Source organism: Pongo pygmaeus, chromosome 4 (genome assembly GCF_028885625.2).
Source record: "Pongo pygmaeus isolate AG05252 chromosome 4, NHGRI_mPonPyg2-v2.0_pri, whole genome shotgun sequence".
Classification (NCBI taxonomy): Eukaryota; Metazoa; Chordata; class Mammalia; order Primates; family Hominidae; genus Pongo; species Pongo pygmaeus.
Window position 1 is genome coordinate 173,503,118 of NC_072377.2, and position 26,744 is coordinate 173,529,861.

General features: G+C 39.7%; 1 protein-coding gene across 1 annotated transcript in view; it reads left to right on the forward strand.

Annotated features, from left to right (window-relative positions):
- Positions 1-805: 805 nt before the first annotated feature.
- RARS1 (arginyl-tRNA synthetase 1) overlaps positions 806-26,744 on the forward strand; it is a 33,023-nt gene continuing 7,084 nt past the window's right edge. Inside the window, exons 1-12 of the mRNA XM_054488263.2 lie at positions 806-924; positions 3,010-3,144; positions 7,037-7,225; positions 8,265-8,373; positions 8,940-9,040; positions 9,701-9,822; positions 11,654-11,774; positions 15,020-15,149; positions 16,480-16,584; positions 20,465-20,643; positions 21,170-21,279; positions 25,053-25,158. Coding sequence (XP_054344238.1) covers positions 880-924; positions 3,010-3,144; positions 7,037-7,225; positions 8,265-8,373; positions 8,940-9,040; positions 9,701-9,822; positions 11,654-11,774; positions 15,020-15,149; positions 16,480-16,584; positions 20,465-20,643; positions 21,170-21,279; positions 25,053-25,158 — 1,452 coding nt within the window. The 5' untranslated portion in view covers positions 806-879. The remainder of the gene's footprint in view (positions 925-3,009; positions 3,145-7,036; positions 7,226-8,264; positions 8,374-8,939; positions 9,041-9,700; positions 9,823-11,653; positions 11,775-15,019; positions 15,150-16,479; positions 16,585-20,464; positions 20,644-21,169; positions 21,280-25,052; positions 25,159-26,744) is intronic.

The window sequence follows — 26,744 nt, forward strand, 5'->3', positions numbered from 1 at the left end:
CACAGGCACATGCCACCATGCCCAGCTATTTTTCCACTTTTTTTGTAGAGACGAGGTCTTAGCTGTTTCCCAGGATGAGAATAGATCTTAAATGTTCACACCACACACACACGCGCACACACACACACACATGCAAATGATAACTGTATGAGATGAAGGTTATGTTAATTATTTTGATTGTGGTAATCGTTTCAGAATGTATACATATATCAAAACATTACGTTGTACATCGTTATGATATACAATGTTTGTCAATTATACCTCAATAAAACTGGAAAAATAAATAAGATTTTAACTCAAATGTCACTTGCTTAGAGATGTCTTCTCTGACCCAAGTCACTCTATCACACTGCCTTCCTAGCAATTAAAACTACCTGAGATTATTGCCTTTTTTGGTCTATTTTCTCTCTCCATTCTAAAATGTGTCTGCCATGAGGGGGAGATCGTGGCTGTTTTGTTTTCTCTGTGCCCCCAGAGCCTAGAATAGTGTCTGGCATTTTAAAGTACACAATAAATGCTTGTTGAACAAATGAATGGATTTGTTAGTTTTGTGCCCATTTCACAAAGGGGTAAAGTGAGGCCTTTGAGAGCCAGAAGCTCTAGGTCAGTGACTGTCCTAGTCTATCCAAGCACAGAGCAGCTCTGGTTAGTCTCTGCTCAATTCCTCTCCCCTCGCCCAAACGTCCTTGAGCTGCGGCCTCGCTCCTGGCCGAAATCCCCGCGGGTTCTCCTCGCAGTGTCTACTGGATCCCGCCAGGAGGCAGCAGAGGCGCCAGCACCCAGTCTGACGGGACAGCGGACCGGAGGGGGTTTCCGCTTCCGGGAGAGGCTGACCGTTTCCGCTTCCGTCCACTTGGCGAGTGAGACGCTGACGGGAGGATGGACGTACTGGTGACTGAGTGCTCCGCGCGGCTGCTGCAGCAGGTTTGGACGCAGGAGACCGGCGGGAAGGCCTGAAAGAGATGGAGCAGGCTCTGACTCCTGCCCAAGCGGCTTCGGGGGCGGGACAGCTAGGCGAGGACCATCCTGGTCCTCAGAGTGGGGCGGCATGGTCCCTGTGGGAACAGGAAGGGTTGGGAGAGGAAGCACCCATCATTTCAAAGCCCGCGTGACTGTAACTTTCAGCGGAATGGAGGGTCCCCACCCTCTCCCAGGCCTCCCCCAAGCCAGCGTCTTCGGTGGGCTGTAGCCTGGCATGTTCAGAACAATTATCTCACCACAATCCACCTCCTCTTCTGCATACACACGTGATTTAGGGGATGGGGGGAGATAGACAAGGGGGGAATACATTCAGAACTCTGGGTGAGCTCAGAACTGAGCTTGGTTTGCAGCTCAGCCGCAGTTCTTTCCGGGTTACTGAGCGAGAGGATTCCTAATAAGCCCATGGGGTGATTCATTATCAGGCCAACGGAGTTTGCTCCGTGCCCTCAGCATTCGTCGGGAAAGAGCGGCCACACCATACAAAAGCGAAAGCGGCCGGGCGCGGTGGCTCACGCCTGTAATCCCAGCACTTTGGGAGGCCGAGGTGGGCGGATCATGAAGTCAGGAGATCGAGACCATCCTGGCTAACACAGTGAAACTCCGTGTGTACTGAAAATACAAAAAAAATTAACCGGGTGTGGTGGCCGCCGCCTGTATTCCTAGCTACTTGAGGCTGAGGCAGGAGAATGGCGTGAACCCGGGAGGCGGAGCTTGCAGTGAGCAGAGAGCACACCACTGCACTACAGCCTGGGCGACAGAGCGAGACTCCGTTCCCCCCGCCCCCCCCCAAAAAAAGTGAAAGCAGAACAGTTCCATTACCTTTTATGCCCAGGTGGGGAGGGATGGTAGGAAGATAGTTCGCAGTACTCTGTCCTGTTACAGCTTTATACTTAATCAGCAGTCACGAAGTACAAGTTAGTCAAGTAAATTGGCAAGCTCTTTACATTTCTGAGCCATGTATTTATCGGTATGTATTTCTCTTTGCCTCACTGGGTTGTGATAATCATGAAGGTAATTTCTGAAAAGTGTTTAGCTCAGCTCCTGGAACATAATGTATGCTCATTTTTGGAAATTTGGTTTTGGCTGTAGCTGTCTCCCAGTAAGTATTCTGAAATTTCAGGTGAGGAACTCCCCCTGAGTTTTGCAGTTTAAGTTGGAAGCTTTATTTCTTGCTGAATTGACATGTCTTTAGTTTTAGATATTAAAGTCCAAAGCCTGGTCTGGTCTAGTCTAGGACCTAAGACAGTGGAAACAGGAAGAAATGGGAAAATTGTTTAGTCCCAGAAAGGGTGAAAGGCAGACAGACCCTTGAGCTATTTTGAATGTGACAGAAGACATTTGGGTTTTTTAAGAGTCCCAAGTCATAAGATTTGGGAATAAAAGCAGGTTGGTCAACCTGAAACTTAACTACTCTTGCTAAATCAGAGTGTCTTATCGAGCCAAAGAAAAGAACTAGGGATATGAGACATGAGACATATTCCATTATATACTTCTATTCCTGTCTCCCAAAACACATGTATGTGTGGTTAATATTTTCTTTTTCTTTCTTTTTTTTTTTTTTTTTTTTTTTTTGAGACAGAGTCTCGCTCTGTCAAGCAGACTGGAGTGCAGTGGCATGATCTCCGCTCACTGCAACCTCAGCCTCTGGGATTCAGGCAATTCTCCTGCCTCAGCCTCCCAAGTAGCTGGGATTACAGGCATGCGCCACCATGCCTAGCTAATTTTTGTATTTTTAGTAGAGACAGCGTTTCGCTATGTTTGCCATGCTGGTCTTGAACTCTTGGCCTCAAGTGATCCACCTGCTTAGGCCTCCCAAAGTGCTGGGATTACAGGTGTGAGCCACCATGCCTGGCCAATATTTTCTTATTAAGGATAATATGCTAACGTCAGCAAAAGTCTCAGAGGAGAAAGAAACACAGCTCATCAAAGGGAACATTAATGATTCCCATGGTCCATGCCACGCCTTGGTAGAGAGGGGAAATGTGGAAGTAAGTTTATGGACTGAAAAAAGTGCTTTTTTTTCCACAGGAAGAAGAGATTAAATCTCTGACTGCTGAAATTGACCGATTGAAAAACTGTGGCTGTTTAGGAGCGTCTGCAAATTTGGAGCAGTTACAAGAAGAAAATTTAAAATTAAAGTATCGACTGAATATTCTTCAAAAGGTGAGTACTTTGGGTTCTAGTTTTATTCTCCAGTTTGAATCATTATACCTTTTTTAAAGCCTTTGTTACCAAAAATTCTGGAAGTATATCCTATGGAATTTGGAAAAAGAAGCATAGAAACCCTATTCTCTTCCCTGCATTAGACAACTTGGGACTGAGGTAGTTGGTGCAAATAGTGACAAGTTGGTGTTGTCCTGTCCTTCAGGACTCTTTGAAATGTTTCATCCTGCTAACTATTTGGCTAACTTAAAGTAGGATTTAGGTAGGGTTGAGGCATTTCTTTTTAAAAATTTATTTATTATTTTTTGAGACAGGGTGTCTATCACTCAGGCCAGAGTGCGGTGGCATCATCACGGCTCAGTACAACCTCAACCTTCAGGCTCAAGCAGTCATTCCACCGCAGCCTCCTGAGTGGCTGGGACTATGGGCGTGTGCCACCACATCCAGCTAATTTTTTTTTTTTAATAGAGATGGGGTCTTGCTGTGTTGGCCAGGCTGACCTCGGAATTCCTGGCCTCAAGCAACCCTCCCTGTCTTGGGCTCCCAAAGTGTTGGAATTACAAGTATGACCCACTGCACCCAGCAAGGCTGAGGCATTTCTTTCAACAGTTTATGCCCATGCCTTTTTTAAAAAAAATATTTGATTCTTAAATCATTGCCTCTGTCATAAAGGAAATATTTGAAAATACACCTGTATATTTTCTCTGCCCTAAGTTGGTTATTTTACAGTTTTATATCTTACATAATCATTTGGGTTTTTTTCCACCTGGTATTTCAAAACACTTTTTTTCCCCATGAAGCCTGTGCTATGTTTATTTAATGGTCTCATGATTTAACAGTGTTTTATCAATTTTGTTTTAAAAAAATGAACTTGCTGCAGTTTTTTGGCCTGCCTTTCATATTTGGTGATAACATATCCCAGAGTGTTGACCTCATTCCCATAATTATTCTCCTGTGTGTATATATTACTGTCAGACAAATTGTGCTGGCATTACATCCTTTTCCCAAAGCTGATTGATTCCATTTACTCACCTTAGACTCTATCTGCCCCACTCCCATGACGTCTCTCATATTATCTTTTTTTTTTTTTTTGAGACAGAGTCTCGCTCTTGTTGCCCAGGCTGGATTGCAATGGCATGATCTCAGCTCACCATAACCTCCGCCTCCCAGGTTTAAGCGATTCTCCTGCCTCAGCCGCCCGAGTAGCTGGGATTACAGGCATGCACCACCACACCTGGTTAATTTTGTATTTTTATAGAGACAAGGTTTCTCCATGTTGGTCAGGCTGGTCTCGAACTCCTGACCTCAGGTGATCTGCCTGTCTCGCCTTCCCAAAGTGCTGGGATTACAGGCGTGAGCCACCGTGCCCAGCGTCCATATTACCTATTTGTGATCTGCTATACTCGAGTCTCATATTACCTATATGTGATCTGCTGTGCTTGTCTTTGAGTCTTCTAAAATCACAAAATTCCTTTTCCATAGAATCTTCCCAAAAGAATCTCACCTTTCTCGTTATGTCATTCATTCTACACTTATATATGTTTAATTTTTTGTTATATTTATTTTAATTCAAAAGTATTATTAAATGTCTAATACATGCTAGAGACTATAAGAGAAAAGATACAAAAGGAAGTACAGTTTTTTCTCAAACTCCTCGCCTCAAGTAATCCTCCCACCTCAGCCTCCCAAGTAGCTGGGATAGAAGTACAGCATATTCTACTACACATTTTTCTGTAATGCAGATTAGCTCTTATATAGGAGAATGCTCTCACTGTATTGTGGGAGGCGTATTGGTTCTTTGACAAATACTTTGCCCTACTGAATGAGCAGCTGAACACAAGGTACACAGCAGAACTAAAAACCACAGAGTAATAAAGTACTGTGTGTGATGGCCATTCACCCTCTCGTCTTTCCCTGGTTCACTTTGGCCACGTGCTCTGACTTGAAAGCATCACATATGAAACTGGTAGAGACAACTTGTTGAATTGATTATAATCAGATACTAATTTTCATAGTGCCAAAACTAAGCACAGTAGATTTCGTGTGTGTAGGTACACACACATACGTATGTACATGGTGGTACTCTTATCCTTTAAAAATAATAAATTGAGGTTGGGCACGGTGGCTGACACCTGTAATCCCAGCTGTTTGGAAGGCCAAGGCAGGTGGATCACCTGGAGTCAGGAGTTCGAGACCAGCCCGGCCAACATGGCAAAACCCTGTCTCTACTAAAAGTCCAAAAATTAGCCAGGGATGGTGGCACGGGCCTGTAATCCCAGCTACTTGGGAGGCTGAGGCATGAGAATCGCTTAAACCCAGGAGGCGGAGGTTGCAGTGAGCCAAAATCGTGCCACTGCACTCCAGCCTGGGCAACAGAGCAAGACCCGCTCTCAAAAAGATAAATACATAAAAATAAACAAAAAATTGACATTTATTGTAGCAGGTTTTGGGTATAAGATCATAATCTAGGCCAAGTGTGGTGGCTCACGCCTGTAATCCCAATGCTTTGGGAGACCAAAGCAGGAGGATCTGTTGAACCCAGGAGTTCAAGGTTACAGTGAGCTGTCATGCCACTGCACTTCAGCCTCAGGAGAGTGCACAGTGAGATCTTGTCTGCTACCCCCAACAAAGAAGAAAAAGGGATCATATCCAAGTAAATTTGTCATTTGCTGTTGGAAATCTTTAGATTGGGAAAAATGTATCTTCCTTGTTTTAAGTATGTTAACACAGAGAGGAGTCAATTATTAAGTAGCTACAAACTTGAAATCAGGTTTTTTAGTGAATTTAAGAATATAATTTCTTCATATGATAGAGAGGGCTCATGAGGGGAGTATAAAACTTGGACTGTCCATTCCAATAGACCTGAGTTTGGCCTTTTCTACTTATTCTGTCTTGTCTTTGGCAAGTTACTTATCTGTAGCCCACATAGAAATAGTGATAATAGATAATAGTAAGAAACTCAATTTTACTATGTAGATGGAATAAGATAATGCATATAAATAAAGCATTTGGTTCAAATCTTGACACTACATACTCAAATATTGACTTTTGTTATTGTCATTATTTTATACTGTTGACATTTTGATGAATATAAATTTGTGATGGACATAAAATTGACAAACATAAAGGTGTATAGGCAGCATGTTTCTCTTCCATTAAAAGCATATGTGTCATCTTTTTTTTTTTTTTTTTTTTTTTTTTTTGCTAAACTGCTATATGGCAAGTACAGTGCTAGATGCCAGGGACAGGGAAGAGAGCCATGAATTAAACACTTTCTGTGCATCCAGCAGTCTAGTGGTAGAGAGAGAAAGTTTTGTGAGGGTATGACAAGTGCAGTAATAGAGATAATTATATGCCATCTTAAATGACTATATTCCATGGGAAAACAGGAGGTAGTAGATCTAATAACAGTAAAACAAAACTACTGGCTTTTCTGGTATATTGATATTACCTACTTTGCTCCCTTTTATTTCATGCCTTGAAGAGGTCAGCATTTTGATGGACATCATGTATTTTTTTGTTTGTTTTTTGTCCATTGAGTTTTCACTTCCAGTATTTGATGTGAAATTATATTATTTTCTCAGAGATTTGGAGAAGCTGAGTAAAGGATTCCATCAGCCCTTTTAACTCCCTCCTCCCAGTTTCTGTTCTGCTAAAACAAATGCAAAAAGTAAGACCTCAGGGCATTTCGCATGGATGTCTTAGATGCCGTGGGATGGACTTGTCCTGCTACATGTCTTAGCAAATCCCAGATATGAGGGCATCACACTATGAGTACGTTTTCCCTTTTGGTTCTTAAGATATTTGAAGGTTTATACTGAAAATATTTGGAGACATCTTGTATGATGATGGTATAGTACATTATTGACATGTTTCCATTCTTTTCCTACAGAGTCTTCAGGCAGAAAGGAACAAACCAACTAAAAATATGATTAACGTTATTAGCCGCCTACAAGAGGTCTTTGGTCATGCAATTAAAGCTGCATATCCAGATTTGGAAAATCCTCCTCTGCTAGTGACACCAAGTCAGCAGGCCAAGTTTGGGGACTATCAGTGTAATAGTGCTATGGGTATTTCTCAGGTGATGTATTGTCCTGACTCTTGGCTGTTAAATTTTTTTAAGTATTATTATCATCATTGCCATTTACAGAAATACTACTATTGCAAGTTGTATCCTTAGTGAAAAGAACATTTGCCACAGTTTGAAAAACTTGAGAAAGGAGTTGGAGGGGTATATGTTTTAACTTTTTTAGGCACAATTTTTAAGGTTTGGTTAAATTTTATATGTATTCTCAATATTTAAGGGCAATCATTGGTACTCTTTTGTTTAGGTATTTCCCTCCTGCTGTGTCCAGGATTGCTGTGTGGTGGTGATGAGTGTTGGGAGGTGAAAAATTAAAATAAGCCATTTACCAGTCAGCATCCCAATTAAATATTTGATGTAACTGTGATCTTTGAGCCAGGCTTATATATTCGTTTTCAAGCAGAGGAGTTACCCGTTTTAAATAGCTGCATTGTCTGATGTGTTTGTGGTTAACTGCATCTGGCTTGGGTCTTTCTGTTTTCCTTTCTTTGCTGAATTGGAAAGGGTTACTCTGAAGAGTCCAGGTCTTATAGTGTGGTGTATTTCTCAAGTGTGAATATTGCACACCTTCATGACTTGAAACTTAGAAATGTAAATATGCTGGAACCAGGCTTCATAACTGTAGACTTCGTTATGTCATCATTAAAAAGTTCAAGGTGTTGTAATCCCAGCTACTAGGGAGGCTGAGGCAGGAGAATTGCCTGAACCCAGGGGCGGAGGTTATGGTGAGCCGAGATCACACCACTGCACTCCAGCCTGGGCGACAGAGCGAGACTCCATCTCAAAAAAAAAAAAAAATAGTTCCAGGTATTTGTGTGTAACGTATTTGGAAATAGAGATCATGTAGTTTGGGCACTTTCTATTCCTCTTGGCACTATTGATACTTTAATCTGTCATTCATAATGTGATTGGACTTCTCTGCTTCTGCCTTTTGATGGTTCTTAATGTAAAATGCATCTCGTGCCTTGTCAGGTGTGCATTTCCAGTAACTTGCTGAAATCTGTTGTGTAATGAATCATTTTATATTGTGTTGTAGATGCTCAAAACCAAGGAACAGAAAGTTAATCCAAGAGAAATTGCTGAAAACATTACCAAACACCTCCCAGACAATGAATGTATTGAAAAAGTTGAAATTGCTGGTCCTGGTATGACATAATGTTATCCTTCTTAATAGTTGTATTGAAGATGAGTCCTTTTTGAAGTTAAAAAAGAACACACATTTTAATTACCGGGTTAAACTTTATATACTGAACAAGATGGTGAAAGCACTGTGGATTGTGATATAGGAAATTGAAGTTTTAATCTAGACTCAGCTACCACTTTTAGCTGCCTTATCTTGAATGAGTTACTTTGCCTCTCTGTGATTCAGTTTTTCATCAGCAAAATGAGGAAATGGCATATAAGCAAAATGAGGAAATGGCAGATAAGTCTTCGTCACAAGGGCCTTCTGTTTTCTGTTAAGAGGCGAACAGATTGTTTGCTGAAAGTGAAAGGGCCCTGAGTTAAGTAGGAAGGTTTCAGGAGAGAGGTGAAGGCATGAAGTAGACGGTGAGACAGGAGCTTACAAGACAGCTTAAGTCAAGGCCACAACTGGTATTGGAATCCTGAAGAATTTTGCCAGAGCCAGGTCAGTGTCTGGAGCAAATCCTTAGGAGTGAGTGATTATTCAAGATAAGACAGTATCTGATATTTTTTCTCTTCTATCCATTAGGTTTTATTAATGTCCACTTAAGAAAGGATTTTGTATCAGAACAATTGACCAGTCTCCTAGTGAATGGAGTTCAACTACCTGCTCTGGGAGAGAATAAAAAGGTATATGTACACTCTTCTATTAATATATTAGTATCTTAGACCTGCATGGAACCAAGCATGGTGGTATGTGCCTATAGTCTCAGCTACTTGGGAGGCTGAGGCAGGAGGATTGCTTGAGCCTAGAAGTTCAAGGCTGAGGTGTGCTATGATTGCACCTGTGAATAGCTACTGCACTTCAACCTGGGCAATATCACGAGACTTCATCTCTAAAAAAGAAAAAGAAAAATGAACTGCATGGAAAGTGCTGAAACTGGGAATGGATTTCACTTCTATATTGAAATTTAATCATTCACATTTGAGATTTTGAACATTTATGAAGTAGCCTTTCTCCTGGGTCTAGCATGTTGTGTGATTCTTTTTTTTCACTTAATTCCACAAGGCATTTGAGGTAGCCAATTGATATACAGATGTCACTGAAATAGAATGGATAATTTGTATACATGAATTTGATTCTTTTTCAGTTAAAAATATACAAGCAGATCCATCATAAAATCAAACATGGTTGAATTACAACCCAAATTAATGTTTAAGTCTGAGTTTGTTATTAAATGTGTTATTAATGAATGCATTAGAACAAAATGTTTATGCCCCTCTTAAAAAAATCTTTCTCTCTTTATGTTTATGCCCCTCTTACAGCCTTTCTCTTTTTGTGTTCCCCAGGTTATAGTTGACTTTTCCTCCCCTAATATAGCTAAAGAGATGCATGTAGGCCACCTGAGGTCAACTATCATAGGAGAGAGTATAAGCCGCCTCTTTGAATTTGCAGGGTATGATGTGCTCAGGTATGTGCTCTTGCCTTGCGTACTATTTCCTTATTTTCTTGTTTGGAAAATTCTATAGAACATGGAATATTTCACTCAAGAAAGAACATTCGACTAAATCAGTGGTTCATCAGCTTAGTTGTTCTTTACAATCACCCAGTAAGCTTGTAAAATATGTCCTGAGCCTTTCCTCTGAACCTTTTTTACTATTTTATTTTTTTAGACTTTTAGTGGAACCAAGGACAAAACTCCTTCATTCATTCTGCACATGTTTCTTGAGGACCTCTTGTATGCAACGGGTTTATCCTAGCGGGGAGAGAAGTAGTAAGGAAACAGGTTATTTTGGGCCTTGTAAGCTGTGAGAGGCCATTGAGATTTTATTCTAAGTGTACTGGGAAGCTATTAGAGAGTTTTAGTTTGTGAAGCAGGGTGATCAAATTAAAGATTAGCCTGGGTACCATGGCTTACACCTATAATCCCAGCACTTTGGGAGGCCAAGGTGGGAGGATCACTAGAGGCCAGGAGTTCTAGGCTAGCTTGGGCAACATAGCAAGAACCTGTCTCTATTTTTTATATTTTTAAAGAAGTAAAAATTTTTAAATAATACAAATCAAAGATTACTCTGGTTACTTACTGTGAAGAAGCTAGACAAAGAAGGGAGACTATAACAGTAAGTGTTAGGCCAGGCACGGTGGCTCACGTCTGTAATCCCAGCATTTTGGGAGGCTGTGGAGGGATGGATCACGAGGTCAGGAGTTTGAGACCAGCCTGGCAACATGGTGAAACCCTGTCTCTACTAAAAATACAAAAATTAGCTGGGCGTGGTGGTGCACACCTGTAATCCCACCTACTTGGGAAGCTGAGGCAGGAGAATTGCTTGAACCTAGGAGGCAGAGAGAGCAGTGAGCTGAGATCGTGGCACTGCACTCCAGCCTGGGCAACAGAGCAAGACTCTGTCAAAAAAAAAAACAAACAAAAAAAAAACAGTAAGTCAAGAGGCTATCATCATGATCCACTTGAAAGATGATCTGGTGGTTTGGATTAGATAAAAGCAGAGAGGGAGAGAAGTGGGTTGGATCAACACATATATATATATATATTTTTTTTTTTTTTTTTTTTTGGAGACAGAGTCTCGCTCTGTCTCCCAGGCTGGAGTGCAGTGGTGCGATCCTGGCTCACTGCAAGCTCTGCCTCCTGGGTTCACGCCATTCTCCTGCCTCATCCTCCCGAGTAGCTGGGATTATAGGCGCGCATCACCACACCCGGCTAATTTTTTGTATTTTTAGTAGAGACAGGGTTTCACCATGTTGGCCAGGCTGGTCTCGAACTCCTAACCTCAAGTGATCCGCCTGCCTCAGCCTCCCATAGTGCTGGGATTACAGGCGTGAGCCATTGCGCCCAGCCTCAACGTATATTTTCAAGAATTTTGTTCACTGATATTTGGGAACCATTGGTCTAAATTATACTAAGATAATGGTTAAAATGTTAAATTTTCATAAAATTGTGGGAATAACCAACATTGGCCCAGCTGTCATTGTCTCAATTAGCTACAAAATAAACAGATTATAGTCCACTGACAGAAAACACATTCATTCAGCAAATTCTGGATGCCTGCCATGTGCAGCCTCTAGTACTTGAGTATGCAGAGCTGAATGTAACAGACATAGTTTTCATCTCTTGTGGAGTTTGCAGACCAGTTGAAGAAACAACCAAGTAAACAGATACTACTAAATGGTGACGTACTGGCATGTAAATGTTAGTGGTTCCTAATGGAATATATATAGTTCCTCTAATTTAACTTAACCATCTTTATTATTTAACAAATGATTTTATATTCTCTGATTGGTGTTAGATTAAATCATATAGGAGACTGGGGGACCCAGTTTGGCATGCTCATCGCTCACCTGCAAGATAAATTTCCAGATTATCTAACAGTTTCACCTCCTATTGGGGATCTTCAGGTCTTTTATAAGGTTTGATACCATTTCTTTTATATTATTTGTGTGTTTACCATTAATCATAATTATCCATTTTCCTTAGGAAACTTAAAATGGTTTTTAAAGCTACTATGGAGTTAAGTGAAAGTTGCTAACAGCCTTAGTAATACATGCCTCTGTATAAATGACATTCTCTTGAACTTAAACTACTTTTTTTTTTTAATTTATAAAGAAAAGACGTTTAATTACCTCACAGTTCTGCAGGCTGTACAAGCAGGGCGCTACTATCTGCTCAGTTTCTGGGGAGGACTCAGGGAGCTTTTGTTTATGGTGGAAGCCAAAATGGGAACAGACTAATTGATAAACATATAAAATTTGTTCACCTACACTGGCAAGCCCTTTCATTTAGTTTACCTACCTGAAAAACTGAATTCTTTTTTATTCTGACATTCATTGCATTTGGTTGTGTGCCTTAGAAACAGCCGTCCCCTACCCCCAGATTCATTGCATTTGGTCATGGATGTAGAACCGCTACTAGATACCCTACATTTGGTTGTATGCATAGAAACAGCCATCCCCCACCTGTTAATATGTCATCTTTGGTTTGTTTATTGGTGTATGTTAAAAATCAAATTCTAGGCCAGGTGCGGTGGCTCATGTCTGTAATCCCAGCATTTGGAGAGGCTGAGGCAAGCAGATTGCTTGAGTTCAGGAGTTTGAGAGCAGCCTGAGCAACAAAGTGAGATCCCATCTCTACAAAAAATACAAAAATAACTAGCCAGGCATGGTGGTTCACACTTGTAGTTCCAGCTACTTGGGAGGCTGAGGCAGGAGAATCGCCTGAGCCCAGGAGGTCAAGGCTGCAGTGTGCCGTGATCATGCCACTGCGCTCCAGCCTAGGTGACAGAGCAAGACCTTATCTTAAAAGATAAAATTATATTAAAAAATAAAAGTAAAAAAAAAAGAATTCTACCACATTGAATTTAGAGGTTTATTAATCAGAATGCATTTTAGGACTTAAAATTTTTTGATGCTTAATTTTATGTATTTTGATATGATTAAATGTATATAAAAACAATTTTAAAGACAAATTTTCACATCATCCACAATTTTAAAACGCCCATCGTGACCAACTTTCTTTGACTCCTTGACTTATCTGTATATCAACATGTATTAATCATTTATGATTTTAATATAGTTTTTGTATTATATTTAATATTGCAAACTTTTGTGTTACTTTATGACTGCACATTTTGTTGGATCAGCATACCAATGTTTACATTAATCCTTCATTAAGATTTTTTTCTATTTTAGAGGTGTTGTTATTCAGTGAATAGCTTTGTACACTTGGATTTTTTTCCCTTTTTAAAAATTATTTCCTGGCTGGGTTCAGTGACTCACACTTGTAATCCCAACATTTTGAGAGGCCAAGGTGGGCAAAATGCTTGAGCCTAGGAGTTTGCGACCAGTCTGGGCAACATGGCAAAACCTCATCTCTACAAAAAATACAAAAGTTAGCCAGGCATGTTGGCGTACATCTGTAGTCTCAGCTACTTGGGAGGCTAAGGTGGAAGTGAGTATCACTTGAGACCAGGGAGGCCAAGGCTGCAGTGAGCTGTGATCACACCATTGCACTATACAGCCTGGGCAACAGAGTGAGACCCTATCTTAAAAAAATATATATTTCTTCAAAAATTAAAAATAAAAAATGTTTTTTAAAAATTTCCTTATGGGCCAGGTGCAGTGGCTCATGCCTGTAATCCTAGCACTTTGGAAGGCTGAGGCAGGCAGATCGCTTGAGTCCAGGAGTTCAAGACCAGCCTGGAGAACATGGAGAGACCCTGTCTACATAAAATACAAAAAATTAGCCGGGCACACTCCTGTAGTTCCAGCTACTTGGGAGGCGGAGGTGGGAGGATCACCTGAGCCTGGCAAGGTCAAGGCTGCATTGAGCTGTGATCTTACTACTGCATTCCAGCCTCAGTGACAGAATGAGACCCTGTCTTAAAAAAATAAACACAAAAAAAATTCCCTATGGTAGAAGGATCTTAAAGATCATAATTTCCTCTCAGATATTTTGATTAATAAATTTATTTTAATGTGAGTTGCATGTTTTCTGTTTGTTTAAATTCTTAGGCATTTTCTTTATGATGGAGAACGTTTCAAGAATAGGATTCCTGTATTAAAAAGTAAACATTTGTGGGGATTTTGTTTTTGTTTGCTTCATTTTACTTTTGGTAAATGTTTTCTGTTGAAAATAAGCTAAATGTTTACTGATATGAGACTGGAAAAGTAATGTTATAAACATCTTTTGGAGTTCTGTACTTTGAATTATAATGAAGCAGATCTATTAATACAAGAAATTGTTTGTATAAATAAATTGCTAAAATTTACAGACCACAGTAAAGAAAAGCCATTTCCAATTTTTGATAAAACGTATATGTGTATTTGCAAAGAAATATCTAGATTTGTTCATTAAATATTAACACTGGTTAATTTGAGGTGAGATTAATTATTTTTAAGTAAGTGTTGCTTTCAAAATAGAAATAAAACAATGAAAGCAACTTTCTTTTTAGTTAAAAAATAATAACATTAAGTTGGCCAGGCACGGTGGCTCATACCTGTAATCCCAGCACTTTGGGAGGCCCAGGTGGGCAGATAACTTGAGGTCAGGAATTCGGGACCAGCCTGGCCAACATGGTGAAATCCTGTCTCTACTAATAATACAAAAATTAGCCGGGTGTGATGGCATGTGCCTGTAATCCCAGCTACTTGGAGGCTGAGGCATGAGAATCACTTGAACCCGGGACACAGAGGTTGCAGTGAGCCAAAATCCAAAATCGTGCCACTCTAGTCCACTCCAGCCTGGGAGACAGAGTGAGACTCTGTCTCAAAAAAAAAAAAAAAGAAAAAAGAAAAAAAAAATTCAGGACCACATCCAAAATGGAGATTGGAACACAGAAAATTCAGTCCCACCTGTTAGCTATTCTGTACTAACTCTTCTTGAACACAAAAGTATTAGCTGAAGTAGACTTTTGTGAATTGGAAAAGTGTAAAGAAAACTGTGGTGAGATTTTTGTATTTTTCAAGAGAAATGATTTCAGAGTTCTTTGGCATGTTCATTTGTAACAGTATTCTCAGCTATTGAGGGAGCGCACTTGTTCTGGTGTTTGTACTTTCTCACTGTGTTTGTGTGTGTAGAAATGTGTAATTTATTTTTCTAGAAATACAGGATTAGATCTTTTTACAAACCTTACTTTTTAAAATATATATATACACAGGAATCTAAGAAGAGGTTTGATACTGAGGAGGAATTTAAGAAGCGAGCATATCAGTGTGTAGTTCTGCTCCAGGGTAAAAACCCAGATATTACAAAAGCTTGGAAGCTTATCTGTGATGTCTCCCGCCAAGGTGAGTTTCTGGGCTTTGTTCCTTCGTCCAGCAAATACTATGTATGTCATTTCCTTGAGTCTTCATTTTGATTTGACTTTGAGTGATATTTTAACCTTCTGAGGACAGGCAAATAGATTTTTTTCTTAAATGTATTTCTGAAATAACTAATAAATTTTGAGCTGCCATAAGACAGGCAGGTTCAAATCTTAACTTTCTTAGAAGTCAGCAAAAATTAATTAGAAAATAAAGTGGAAAATAAAAAGAAATCTTATTAACAGTAGCAACAAAACCTATAAAACACTTAAGAGCACTTAGGAATAAATTTATTCAGAAATGTGTAGGACCAAAATGATGAGAAGTATACAATGAGATGTAATAGAATGTTTGGATAGAGTGCCAGGCCCAGTTCCCTAGTTCTCCAAATTTATTTATGGTTTTAAGGCGATTTCAAGTTTTCTAACTTGACATAATAGTTTTAAAGGTTTCTTTGAAGAGTAAATGGGTAAAGAACAACGAGTAGATCTTTGAAAAAGACGACTAATGATGACTGGCTTGCAGCACTAGGTAATAAAATGTTTTATAATTACAGTAAGTAATACTGTGTCATTGATGTATTGCTACATAGACAGGTAAGTGGTTTAAATCAGGAAAAACCACAAGAAAATTCAGTAAATATTTGATCACTAGATAGGAAGAGCTTTTTTTTCTTCTCATTTACATTTTTTAAGAATTAATTTTTTAAAAGTTATACAAGAAGGACATGTTCCTTATATAAAAAAGTAAATGTAGGCCAGGCACGGTGGCTCGCGCCTGTAATCCCAGCACTTTGGGAGGCCGAGGCGGGTGGATCACCTGAGATCAGGAGTTCGAGACCAGCCTGGCCAACATGGTGAAACCCCATCTCTACTAAAAATAGAAAAATTAGCTGGGCGTGGTAGCACACGCCTGTAGTCCCAGCTACTCGGGAGGCTGAGGCAGGAGAATTGCTTGAACCCGGGAGGTGGAGGTTGCAGTGAGCCGAGATCACGCCACTGTACTCCAGCCTGGGTGACAGAGCGAGACTCCGTCTCAAAAAATAATAATAAAAAGAAAGTAAATGTAGACAGGAGAAAAATAAAATTATCTATAGTCCCACCCATTGTTAATATTTTGATGTGTGCCTTACCATTTTCTTTCCCTTTTTCAAAATGACAGCATGTATATAATGTTCTATATCGTACATTTTTTATGTAATTAGTTTCCTTTTAATATTTTTATTAATAGATTTGTTTTAATGTAAGATGCATGTTTCCTGTTTTCAAAAAATTCTTATGCATTTTATTTGGTGGCATTTTATTTTCTTCTCTAGAGTTAAATAAAATCTATGATGCATTGGACGTCTCTTTAATAGAGAGAGGGGAATCCTTCTATCAAGATATGATGAATGATATTGTAAAGGAATTTGAAGATAGAGGTAGGCACTCTTAACTTTTTATTATGGAAATTTTCAAACATAGGCAAAAGTGGATAGAATTTATAGTAACGCCAGCTTCATGTACTCATCATCCAGTTTCAACAGTTATGGGTACTGACCAACCTTATTGTATCTATACCTTCTTACACTGCTTCCATCATATAATTCCATCTATAATGACTTTGGTATATGTCTCTGAAAGAACAGGACCTTCTTTCTGCCCTAAAACCGCAATATCATTATAATAACAAAATTATATATATATATATATGTATTTTTTTTTTTTAAACAATCTTGCTATGTTGCCTAGGCTGGTGTGGAACTCCTGGCCTCAAGTGATCCTCCCACCTCGGCCTCCCAGAGTGCTGGGATTATAGGCATGAACTACCATACCCAGCCAATAATAATTTCTTAATACCATTAAATAGAGATCAAATTTCCCAAGTTGATTCATGAATTTTTTTTTTTTTTTTTTTTTGGAAACAGAGTCTTACTCTGTCGCCTAGACTGGGGTGCAGTGGAGTGATCTCGGCTGACTGCAACCTCCGCCTCCTGGGTTCAAGCAATTCTCCTGCCTCAGCCTCCTCCGTAGCTGGAATTACACGCGTGCATCACCACACCCAGCTAATTTTTGTATTTTTAATGGAGACAGGGTTCCACCATGTTGGCTGGGCTGGTCTTGGACTCCTGACCTCAAGTGATCCACCCACCTCAGCCTCCCAAAGTGTTGGATTCATGATTTTTTAAATAGTTTTTTCAAAGTCTGCATATAACGTTTGTTTGATATGTATCTTAAGTTCTATAAATCTGAGATTTCTCCCTCTTTTTAAATTTCTTTTATTGTTGAAGAAACTGGGCCATTTGTCCTAAATAATTTCCCATATGGAACTATTTAGCATAATTCCTTGTCTGTGTCTAAAGAGGCTTCATTAGATTCTGATTTATGTTTTATTCCTTTTTTTGTTGTTTTCTTTTAGTTGCAAGAATGCAGGCAATGCGGCAGTGTCTGGTTGTCTCTCTTTTTGTCATATTAAGATTGATTAGTGAATTCAGGTATCGTCAGCTGGATCTGTCCATAAATTTCCCCATCAGACTTTTCTCTATTGGCTTTCTCAGCTATTTATGACCATGACTTTGATCCATCACTTCATTGGAGGTTGGAAAATGGTAGTGTTCTGTCATTCTTTCTCCATTTGTTACTTGGGATTCTCTTATGCTGAACTTTGTTACTAATTATTTTGGTTATCCTCAGGTACAATTCATATAAAACAGGTAGGGTAGTAGAAGTGCTTGTTTTTTAATCAATTGCAGAATAATAGGTTTGTTCCTTAGCATCTCAAAGTGAGTTGTTTGATTTTAACATTATTGTGGTGCACTTTTAATGTGTTTTATATTTTTCAGTCAGTTGTCTTTATAATTTTTGTAATGCTCAAATTGTTCCATTTTGGCTAAGTAACTTCATATTTTTTGTTGTGGTTTTGTTTTTTTCAACCCCTTTGGTAGTTAGTTAATTGGTTTCTGGTATATAATATTGCAGGCCCATTTTGTACATTTCCTGCCTCAGACCTGAAATCAACCATATCTCTATGGAAGCCTGTTTCCTTGAATGGGAGTAGTATTTTAATCTAGGGCCTAGGGACCATACTTTTTACGATGATAAAATTTTGGCTGTGTGCAGTGGCTCATGCCTGTAATCACAGCACTTGGAGAGGCTGAGGCAGGAGGACCACTTGAGGCCAGGAGTTTGAGATCAGTCTGGGCAACATAGCGGGACCCTTTCTCTGCCAAAAAATTAACAAAATTAACAAAAGAAGTAGTTGGGCATGATGATGCATGCCTGTAGTTCTAGCTATGCTTGAGCCCAGGCATTTGAGGTTACAGTGAGCTATGCTCACACCACTGCACTACAGCCTGGGCAACAGAATGAGGCCCTGTCTCTGAAAAAAAAAAAAAAAAAAAAAAAAGAACGAGAGAGAGGTCGAGCACGGCAGCTCGTGACAGTAATTTCAGCACTTTGGGAGGCTGAGGTGGGAGGATCACTTGAGCCCAGGAGTTTGAGGCCAGCCTGGGCAACAATGTGTGAGACCCTGTCTCTACAAATTAAAAAATTAGCCAGGCGTGGCTGGGCGTGGTGGCTCACACCTGTAATCCCAGCACTTTGGGAGGCCAAGGTGAGCGAATCATGAGGACAGGAGATTGAGACCATCCTGACCAACATGGTGAAACCCCGTCTCTACTAAAATACAAAAAATTAGCTGGCACACACCTGTAGTCCCAGCTACTCGGGAGGCTGAGGCAGAGGAATTGCTTGAACTCGGGAGGTGGAGATTGCAGTGAGCCGAGATCATGCCATTGCACTCCAGCCTGGGTGACAGAGTGAGACTCTGTCTCAAAAAAAAAAAAAAAAAAAAAAAAAATGCTGGGCCCGGTGGCTCACGCCTGTAATCCCAGCACTTTGGGAGGCCGAGGCAGGTGGATCACGAGGTCAGGAGTTGAGACCATCTTGGCTAACACGGTGAAACCCCATCTCTACTAAAAATACAAAAAATTAGCTGGGCGTGTTGGCAGGTGCCTGTAGTCCCAGCTACTCGGGTGGCTGAGGCAGGAGAATGGCGTGAACCCGGGAGGCAGAGCTTGCAGTGAGCCGAGATCGCGCCACTGCACTCCAGCCTGGGTGACAGAGGGAGACTCCGTCTCAAAAAAAAAAAAATTAGCCAGGCATGATCGTGCATGCCTGTGGTCACAGCTTCACGAGAGGCCGAGGCAGGAGGATTGCGTGAGCCCAGGAGGTCTAGGCCACAGTGAACATGTTCACACCACTGCATGACAGAGCAAGACCTGGATGACAGAGCAAGACCCTGTCTCAAAAAAATAAATAAATGCAATTTTTTAAATGTTTATTTTATGAGAAAATAGGCACAGAGAAGTTAGTAGCTTCCCAGGGTCACATAGCTAATAAGCGATATGTCTGAGATTCAAACCTAGCCAGTCTGGCTTCAAAGCTTATGTTTTTAACTACTATTTTATACTGCCTTTACATTACCAAGCCTCAATTTTCTAAACTGTAAGCATAGAGTTATTTACTACATAGGGTTATTTTGAAAGTTAAATTTAAGGACTTAGCATAGTACTTGGCACATAGTAGCACTCTTATATAGCTGCTACTGTTATCATGTTCTTCCTGTACCTTCTTGCATCCAAGAATTCTGTCTTTTTCATCATGAGTGTATGAACATGGATTTAATTTTTCTTCCTACTTCTCATTCCAAATGCCAAATCCTGCCCTGTTTGTTTCCGGGACCTTGAAACAGTGTCAACTACTCTTCAGCACATTGTTAGAGATCAGTATAAGAATTGCAGCTTTCTCCAAGAGGAAGGTTATGGCTCCAGCTTGAAGGCAAAGCACATTTTCATGTTCTGGGCCTACCGAGCTGATGGGTTCCAACTAAAGAGTTTGGGAGACCAGGCATGGTGGCTCACACCTGTAATCCCAGTACTTGGGGAGGCCCAGGCAGGAGAATCATTTGAGCCCAGGAGTTTGAGACCGGCCTGGGCAATGTAGCAAGACTGTGTGTCAAAAAAGAAAAAACAAAAAAAGCAGTTGGGAACCAAGTTTAGTGTAAGTCTGGAAAACTGCCAGAACATCTGACCTGTGCTCCGATAGCACCCTGAGTATCCAGGCAACCTTGATGGTTAACATTTTCCAAGGTTTCTAATAGATCATGGTGAGGAAAAAATTGTGTGCTTTCTTTAGCTCTCTAATAAATACATTTCAAAATATTCTTAGAATAACTAAATATTTACATAGTAGAATGAGTAAGCATTCATTTTCCTTCAGGGTTCTTTTAACTTTATTAATGAAGTGTTTTTTACCCCCTAGGATTTGTGCAGGTGGATGATGGCAGAAAGATTGTATTTGTCCCAGGGTGTTCCATACCATTAACCATATTAAAATCAGATGGAGGTTATACCTATGATACATCTGACCTGGCTGCTATTAAACAAAGACTATTTGAGGAAAAAGCAGATATGATTATCTATGTGGTGGACAATGGACAAGTGAGTTTGTAGATTTGTATGTATTTTACATTGACTGATTGGAGGTAAGACAGTATGGTGAGGTTGGTGACATCTGACACTGGGTGACTGTAAATTTTCCCCAAAGACTAAGATTCAGGACATCAGTATAGCATAGAAGAAAGAAGAGGGTTTGGACCCAGCCAAACTGGACACTTCCTAGTTTTCCAGCTTGCCTCCACAAACTGGAACCTCTGAACTTCAGCAGTTGTTCCTATCAATAGGGTTATTGTGAGAACTAAAATGTAATTGAAGTTTTTGCATGTGACCCTGCCCTTAATTCAGTTGCTTTAAAAACGTTTGAACATAGTAGAAAATATAACAGTGTTGCTCTTAGTGTTTCTCTTATATAGGGAATAAAAGAAGAGGTTTTATAATAGTACTTGTCTCACAAGATTTACGAGCGATTTGAATTTTACAGATCTATTCCTAAGCAAAAGAGCCTTAAGTCTTTTTTTTTTTTTTTCTTTAAAGAAGACTAGCAAGTAACTTTCCGTTTTTGTTGTAGTCTGTGCACTTCCAGACAATATTTGCTGCTGCTCAAATGATTGGTTGGTATGACCCTAAAGTAACTCGAGTCTTCCATGCTGGATTTGGTGTGGTGCTAGGGGAAGACAAGTAAGTCTGGAAAATATGAAGATGGTAATGATATACTTGATCCCCACATTTACTTGGAAGAGGCTACTTTTCATTTGATACCATATTAGAATTAAGAAAGTCCACAGTTTTCTGTAGTCCACATAAGCTATAATGGTGTAAACCCAGCTGAGTGATTTTCTATCTATATCATCACTGCCAGAGAATGTAGCCTTTTAGGTAGATAGTATGTACAAAGTTTAGTGAAAACCAGACTGTAGACCTAATAGATTATATATAAGGGGTTTTACTCTCCCACAAATCTAAATTATGAAATCTATTACAGTACCTGCTCAGATTTCAGACACTATTCAACAATATAGCTTATGCGTTTTATAAATGTTTTTGTTTTTTCCTTGAAAGTTGAACATAGGCAAAAGGTATAAGTTACTGAAATTCCAATTAAGTTTTAAGATTCACTGGTTTTGTTATGTTCTCTCCAAAAATATTGTTTATTGAGAACTATGTATTAATACTTTCAGCTTTTCTATTTTCTAATTTATATTCTCAATATTTATAAAATAAAAAGGTAAATACAACCGTGTTTCCATACAGTATTCCTCAATTCAAAGGCACAGCATTTTTCATGTTTTAACCTCCTGTATTCACTGGTGTCTTAGGATCACTTACCAAAAATCCGTGGCATCTTAGATTTGGTAACAAAGCCTAAATATTTCCATCCGACAAAGGTGGTAATGCTTCTAAAAAACCACAGGAAGTAGCTCAAGATGTTTGGCCAGCCAATGTACAAAAGCCCTAATTGAACATGTAAAAGGCATATTAGATGTGTTAAGGTATTATCTTAGATACAGATTATGTGGAGCTCAAAGACCTTGTTGGGAACAACATTTTCTAATTGTGTTTCTTCTCCGTGGATCTGCGCTTTTTTGAAATCAAAAGACAGTAGGGGCTAGGCACAGTGGCTCTCACGCCTGTAATTCCAGCACTTTAGGAGGCCAGTGCTGGAGGATTGCGTGAGCCTAGGAGTTTAAGACCAAACTGGCAACATGGTGAAACCCCATATCTGCCAAAAAAAAAAAAAAAAAAGAAAACTTAGCCAGGCGTAGTGGCATGCACCTGTAATCCCAGCTGAGGATTACTTGAGCATCGACATGGAAGTTACAGTGAGACGAGATCACATCACTGGGTTCCAGCCTGGGTGACAGAGTGAGACTCTGTCTCAAAAACAAAAAGAATAACTAAGAAGACACTAAGTCCTTATTATAGTGTTTATGGACATAAAGTTTTTTAAAACAAACCAATAAGTTGATCATTACTTAATAGTATCTTAGTTTCTTAACGATTCGTTTCTTGGACATTTAGATGATATTCCTACACTTGCTTAAAATTACTCACTAGTGCTCATATTATGGCATTTAATTCATTTGTCATATAATGGCTAAAGGATTCTTGATAATTTTAAAAATTTTTCTGCACTCAGCATCATGTGAGTTACAGTATCCTATCCCCCCCGCCTTTTTTTTTTTTTTTTTTTTTTTTTTTTTTTAATTTTGGGCCAGGCACAGTGGCTCACACCTGTAATCCCAGCACTTTGGGAGGCCGAGGCAGGTGGATCACGAGGTGAGGATTTGAGACCAGCCTGGCCAACATGGTGAAACCCCGTCTCTACTAAAAGTACAAAAATTAGCTGGGCATGGTGGCAGGCGCCTGTAGTCCCAGCTACATGGGAGGCTGAGGCAGGAGAATGGTGTAAACGCGGGAGGCGGAGCTTGCAGTGAGCTGAGATTGTGCTACTGCACTCCAGCCTGGGCGACAGAGCAAGACTCCATCTCAAAAAAAAAAAAAAATTCTCACAGAGGGGGATGGGACTTAAAAAAAAGGTTTTTTTTTTTAATGCTCACAGATTCTGCTATTTTTAAATGACATTTTCTGTTTTAATTTTTTGAATAATTTTTTTTTATTTCATCATCTTCCTGCTATTCCTTGTACATCTGTTTATTGAGGATGTACTGTGCATAGTGTTGGTTGGATGCTCCACAATGTGTATATGCAGGTACACAGAACATGACCTCCTCTCTGAAAGAGGCTATCATCTAGAGCAGAGCAGTTTCCTGTGGAGCTTGTGAAAATACACATGCAAGCCCCACTGTGGGAGTTACTGACTTATTAGGTCTAAAGCAGGTATTAGGCATCTATGTTTTTTTTTAAAGCTCTGTTGGTATTCAGATACGCATCCCTCATTGTAGAGCCACTAGTCTGAATAGACCAACAAAAACAAAACTTCAAGGCAGGCACAGGTAGGAAGTAACTGAAAGGAACAGTAACTGCAAAGTAGAAAGATTAAGGAAGGTTTCCTTTAGCATTTTGACTGGTCTTCATGGTGAGTTTCATTTTATCAGAGATTTGAAAGTTGGACACTTAAGAAGGAGTGTATGGGCTAAAGAAAGCTATGGAAATATATAATGTATTTGTGGGATAATAAAGGAGTTTTAATTCTGTATAAGCAGAATTTTACAGGGCAAGTAGATTCTTGCTTAGGCAAGCTCTGGAAATAAAACTTTAACAGAAAGTATCATATTCATTTTGGTACTCTTTGTGTTAGAAAAGCATGCTTCATTGTTATGTTTGAGGGATTTTTTAAACACCCCCCCCCCCCACCAAAAAAAGGAAAATGATGTTATATCCTTGGTGTTACGTAAACTTTTTTGTTTAATATGTAAAATTCGGTGTTCTCAAAAATGCTTTTTAACAGCGACTGCCCAGGACAATGCTTATTAGTGCTTTTGCCATATCCGTAGTGATTCTGATTGCAGTAGATCTGAACGGGGCCCTAGCATCCTGAGGTTTTTTTCTCTTTTTTCTTTCTTTCTTTTTTTTTTTTTTTTTTTTTTTAAAGGAACTGGGCCAGGTGCAGTGTCTCCGGCCTGTAATTCCAACACTTTGGGAGGCTGAGGTGGGAGGATCACTTGAGACGAGGAGTTTGATAGGAGCCCGGGCAACATAGTGAGAGACACCATCTCTATAAAAATTAAAAAATTAACCGGGTGTGGTGGCTCGCACCTATAGAATTAGCTACTTGGGAGGGTAAGGTAGAAGGATTACTTAAGCCCAGGAGTTCAAGGTTACAGTGAGCTGTGGTTATACTACTTCACTCCAGCCTGGGTGACAGAGCAAGACCCTATCTCTAAAAATAAATAAATGAGTGAATGAAGCAAGCAAGCAACTGGCTGCTCAAGCGTCTTTCTTAAACTTTGCCAGGCGATTCTGGTATGAATCAAGGCTTGGTTACCACCGAACAAGAGGAATTAGTATACAGAGAAATTCAAGTGAGATTTTGTCAAAGAATTTGCTGACTTTCCCAGCAATTCTAGAAACATATATTTTGATTAGTAATTTTTCTAAAAAGGTGAAACATCTAAGCCAAACTTAGTATTCCAAGAAAGCAAACAAATTAACAAATATCTTCTTTCTCTGTTAGGAAACTTATTAAAGGTAAATATGTAGAGAGTGCTTTTGAGGGCTAGAGCATAGGATGCTTTGAGTTGAGGGCTAGAGATGAAAGACACTTGAAAGCACAGTGTTTCGTGTAGTACTCTCCTTGCTTGATGACTGGCATAAGGCATTGTTACCATTGACATCAACCCTCTCTTAATAGTTCTCAGGGGCAACATGTACCTTAGAGATTTAAAACATATGTTGCAGTTTGTGGTCAGGTCTCTCAAACCTTCATTTTCAAAGATTTCTAAGTTGAAAAGTCTGTTTCAAAATCTGATTGAGTGTTTTACATTTTTTAGGAAAAAGTTTAAAACACGTTCAGGTGAAACAGTGCGCCTCATGGACCTTCTGGGAGAAGGACTAAAACGATCCATGGACAAGTTGAAGGAAAAAGAAAGAGACAAGGTAATTCAAAGCCTTATTGGTATAATGTGTATCAAGCATTGTGATTTTTCATTTTTGTTTTTATTGAGAGAACTGAGGAGAAGTGTGAGGAGTCCGTCTCACCTAGGACAAGGCTTATATTGCTCTGACTTTATTGCACAGTAAGTTTATTTTGTGAATTGCTGAGCATTTATTTAGAAAATATAGTTCTTGGCAATTAAAAAAGACCTTGGCTTTTTCCTCCTTTGTTAATATAGCTTAGTATCCATGCTGCTTAACAGCAGTTCCCAATGATGGGAGAATATTGCAAACTGAAGGGGTTTGATTCATCAGCTCACATCAGAGTCTACATGTGCCATGCTCCTTCTTGGGAGCATTTGTAGAGTGGTCATAGCAGTCACTTCTTGCCACCCAAGGCCGTTGATGAACCTTCAGAGCAGGCAACATGATGGCCTTTCATAGGACTCTTAGAAAAGACTATGGTTCAGTTTGTGTGGAATTTGGAGGAATTGAAAAGTCAACAAGAAAAAAATTTTCTTTCTTTTCTTTTTTTTTTTTTTTTTTTTAAGTTTAGAGCAGTAGAGGAGAGGTCATGCATACCTGAGACTGGGTAATTTATAAAAGAGGTTTAATTGGCTCATGGTTCTTCTGGCTGTAGGAACATGGCACCAACATCAGTTGGCTTCTGGGAAGGCCTCAGGGAACTTTTATTCATGGGGGAAGATGAAGGGGGAGCAGGCACTTCACATGGCTAAAGCAGGAGCAAGAGAGAGAGAGAGTAGGGGGAGAAGGTGCCACACACTTAAATGACCAGCTCTCACAAGAACTCACTATCACCAAGACAGCACCAAGCCATAAGGAATCTGCCCCCATGATCCAGCTAAATCACTGGTCTAGGCACATCTTGCACAGTCAGATGAAAAGTGGTAAGTTTAGTCATCTAGCTGTTTGTTAGTCTGCCTGATGACAAAAATTGCTTTAACTCTTTTTAACCACCCCAGCTAGTAATTTTTTAAGTTAATTTTAAATGTGTATAGTAAAATGCACAGCTTAATGAATTTTTACATATATATGCCTTAGAACACCAATCAAGATATATTTCCATCACCCCAGAGATTTTCCTATCACCATAAATCACTTTTGCTTATTCTGGAATTTCATATAAACAAAATCACATAGTATGTGCCCTTTTCCATGTGCATCAGTAGTTCATATGTTTTTGGTTTTGTTTTGTTTTTGAGACAGAGTCTCACTCTGTCGCTCAGGCTGGAGTGCAGTGGCAAGATCATGGCTTACCGCATCTCGACCTCCTGGGCTCAAGTGATCCTTCTACCTCAGCCTCCCGGGTAGCTGGGACTATAGGCACCCACTGCCATACCTGGCTAATTTTTGTATTTTTTATAGAGATGGGGTTTTGCCGTGTTGCCGAGGCTGGAACTCCTGGGCTCAAGCGATCCACTTACCTTGCCCTCCCAAAGTGCTAGGATTACAGGCATAAGCCATCACACCCAGCTGTAGTTTATTTGTTTTTATTGCTGCATGATATTCTGATATATGAAGGTGCCACATTTTGTTTATCCATTCTCCTATTGATGGACATTAGGATT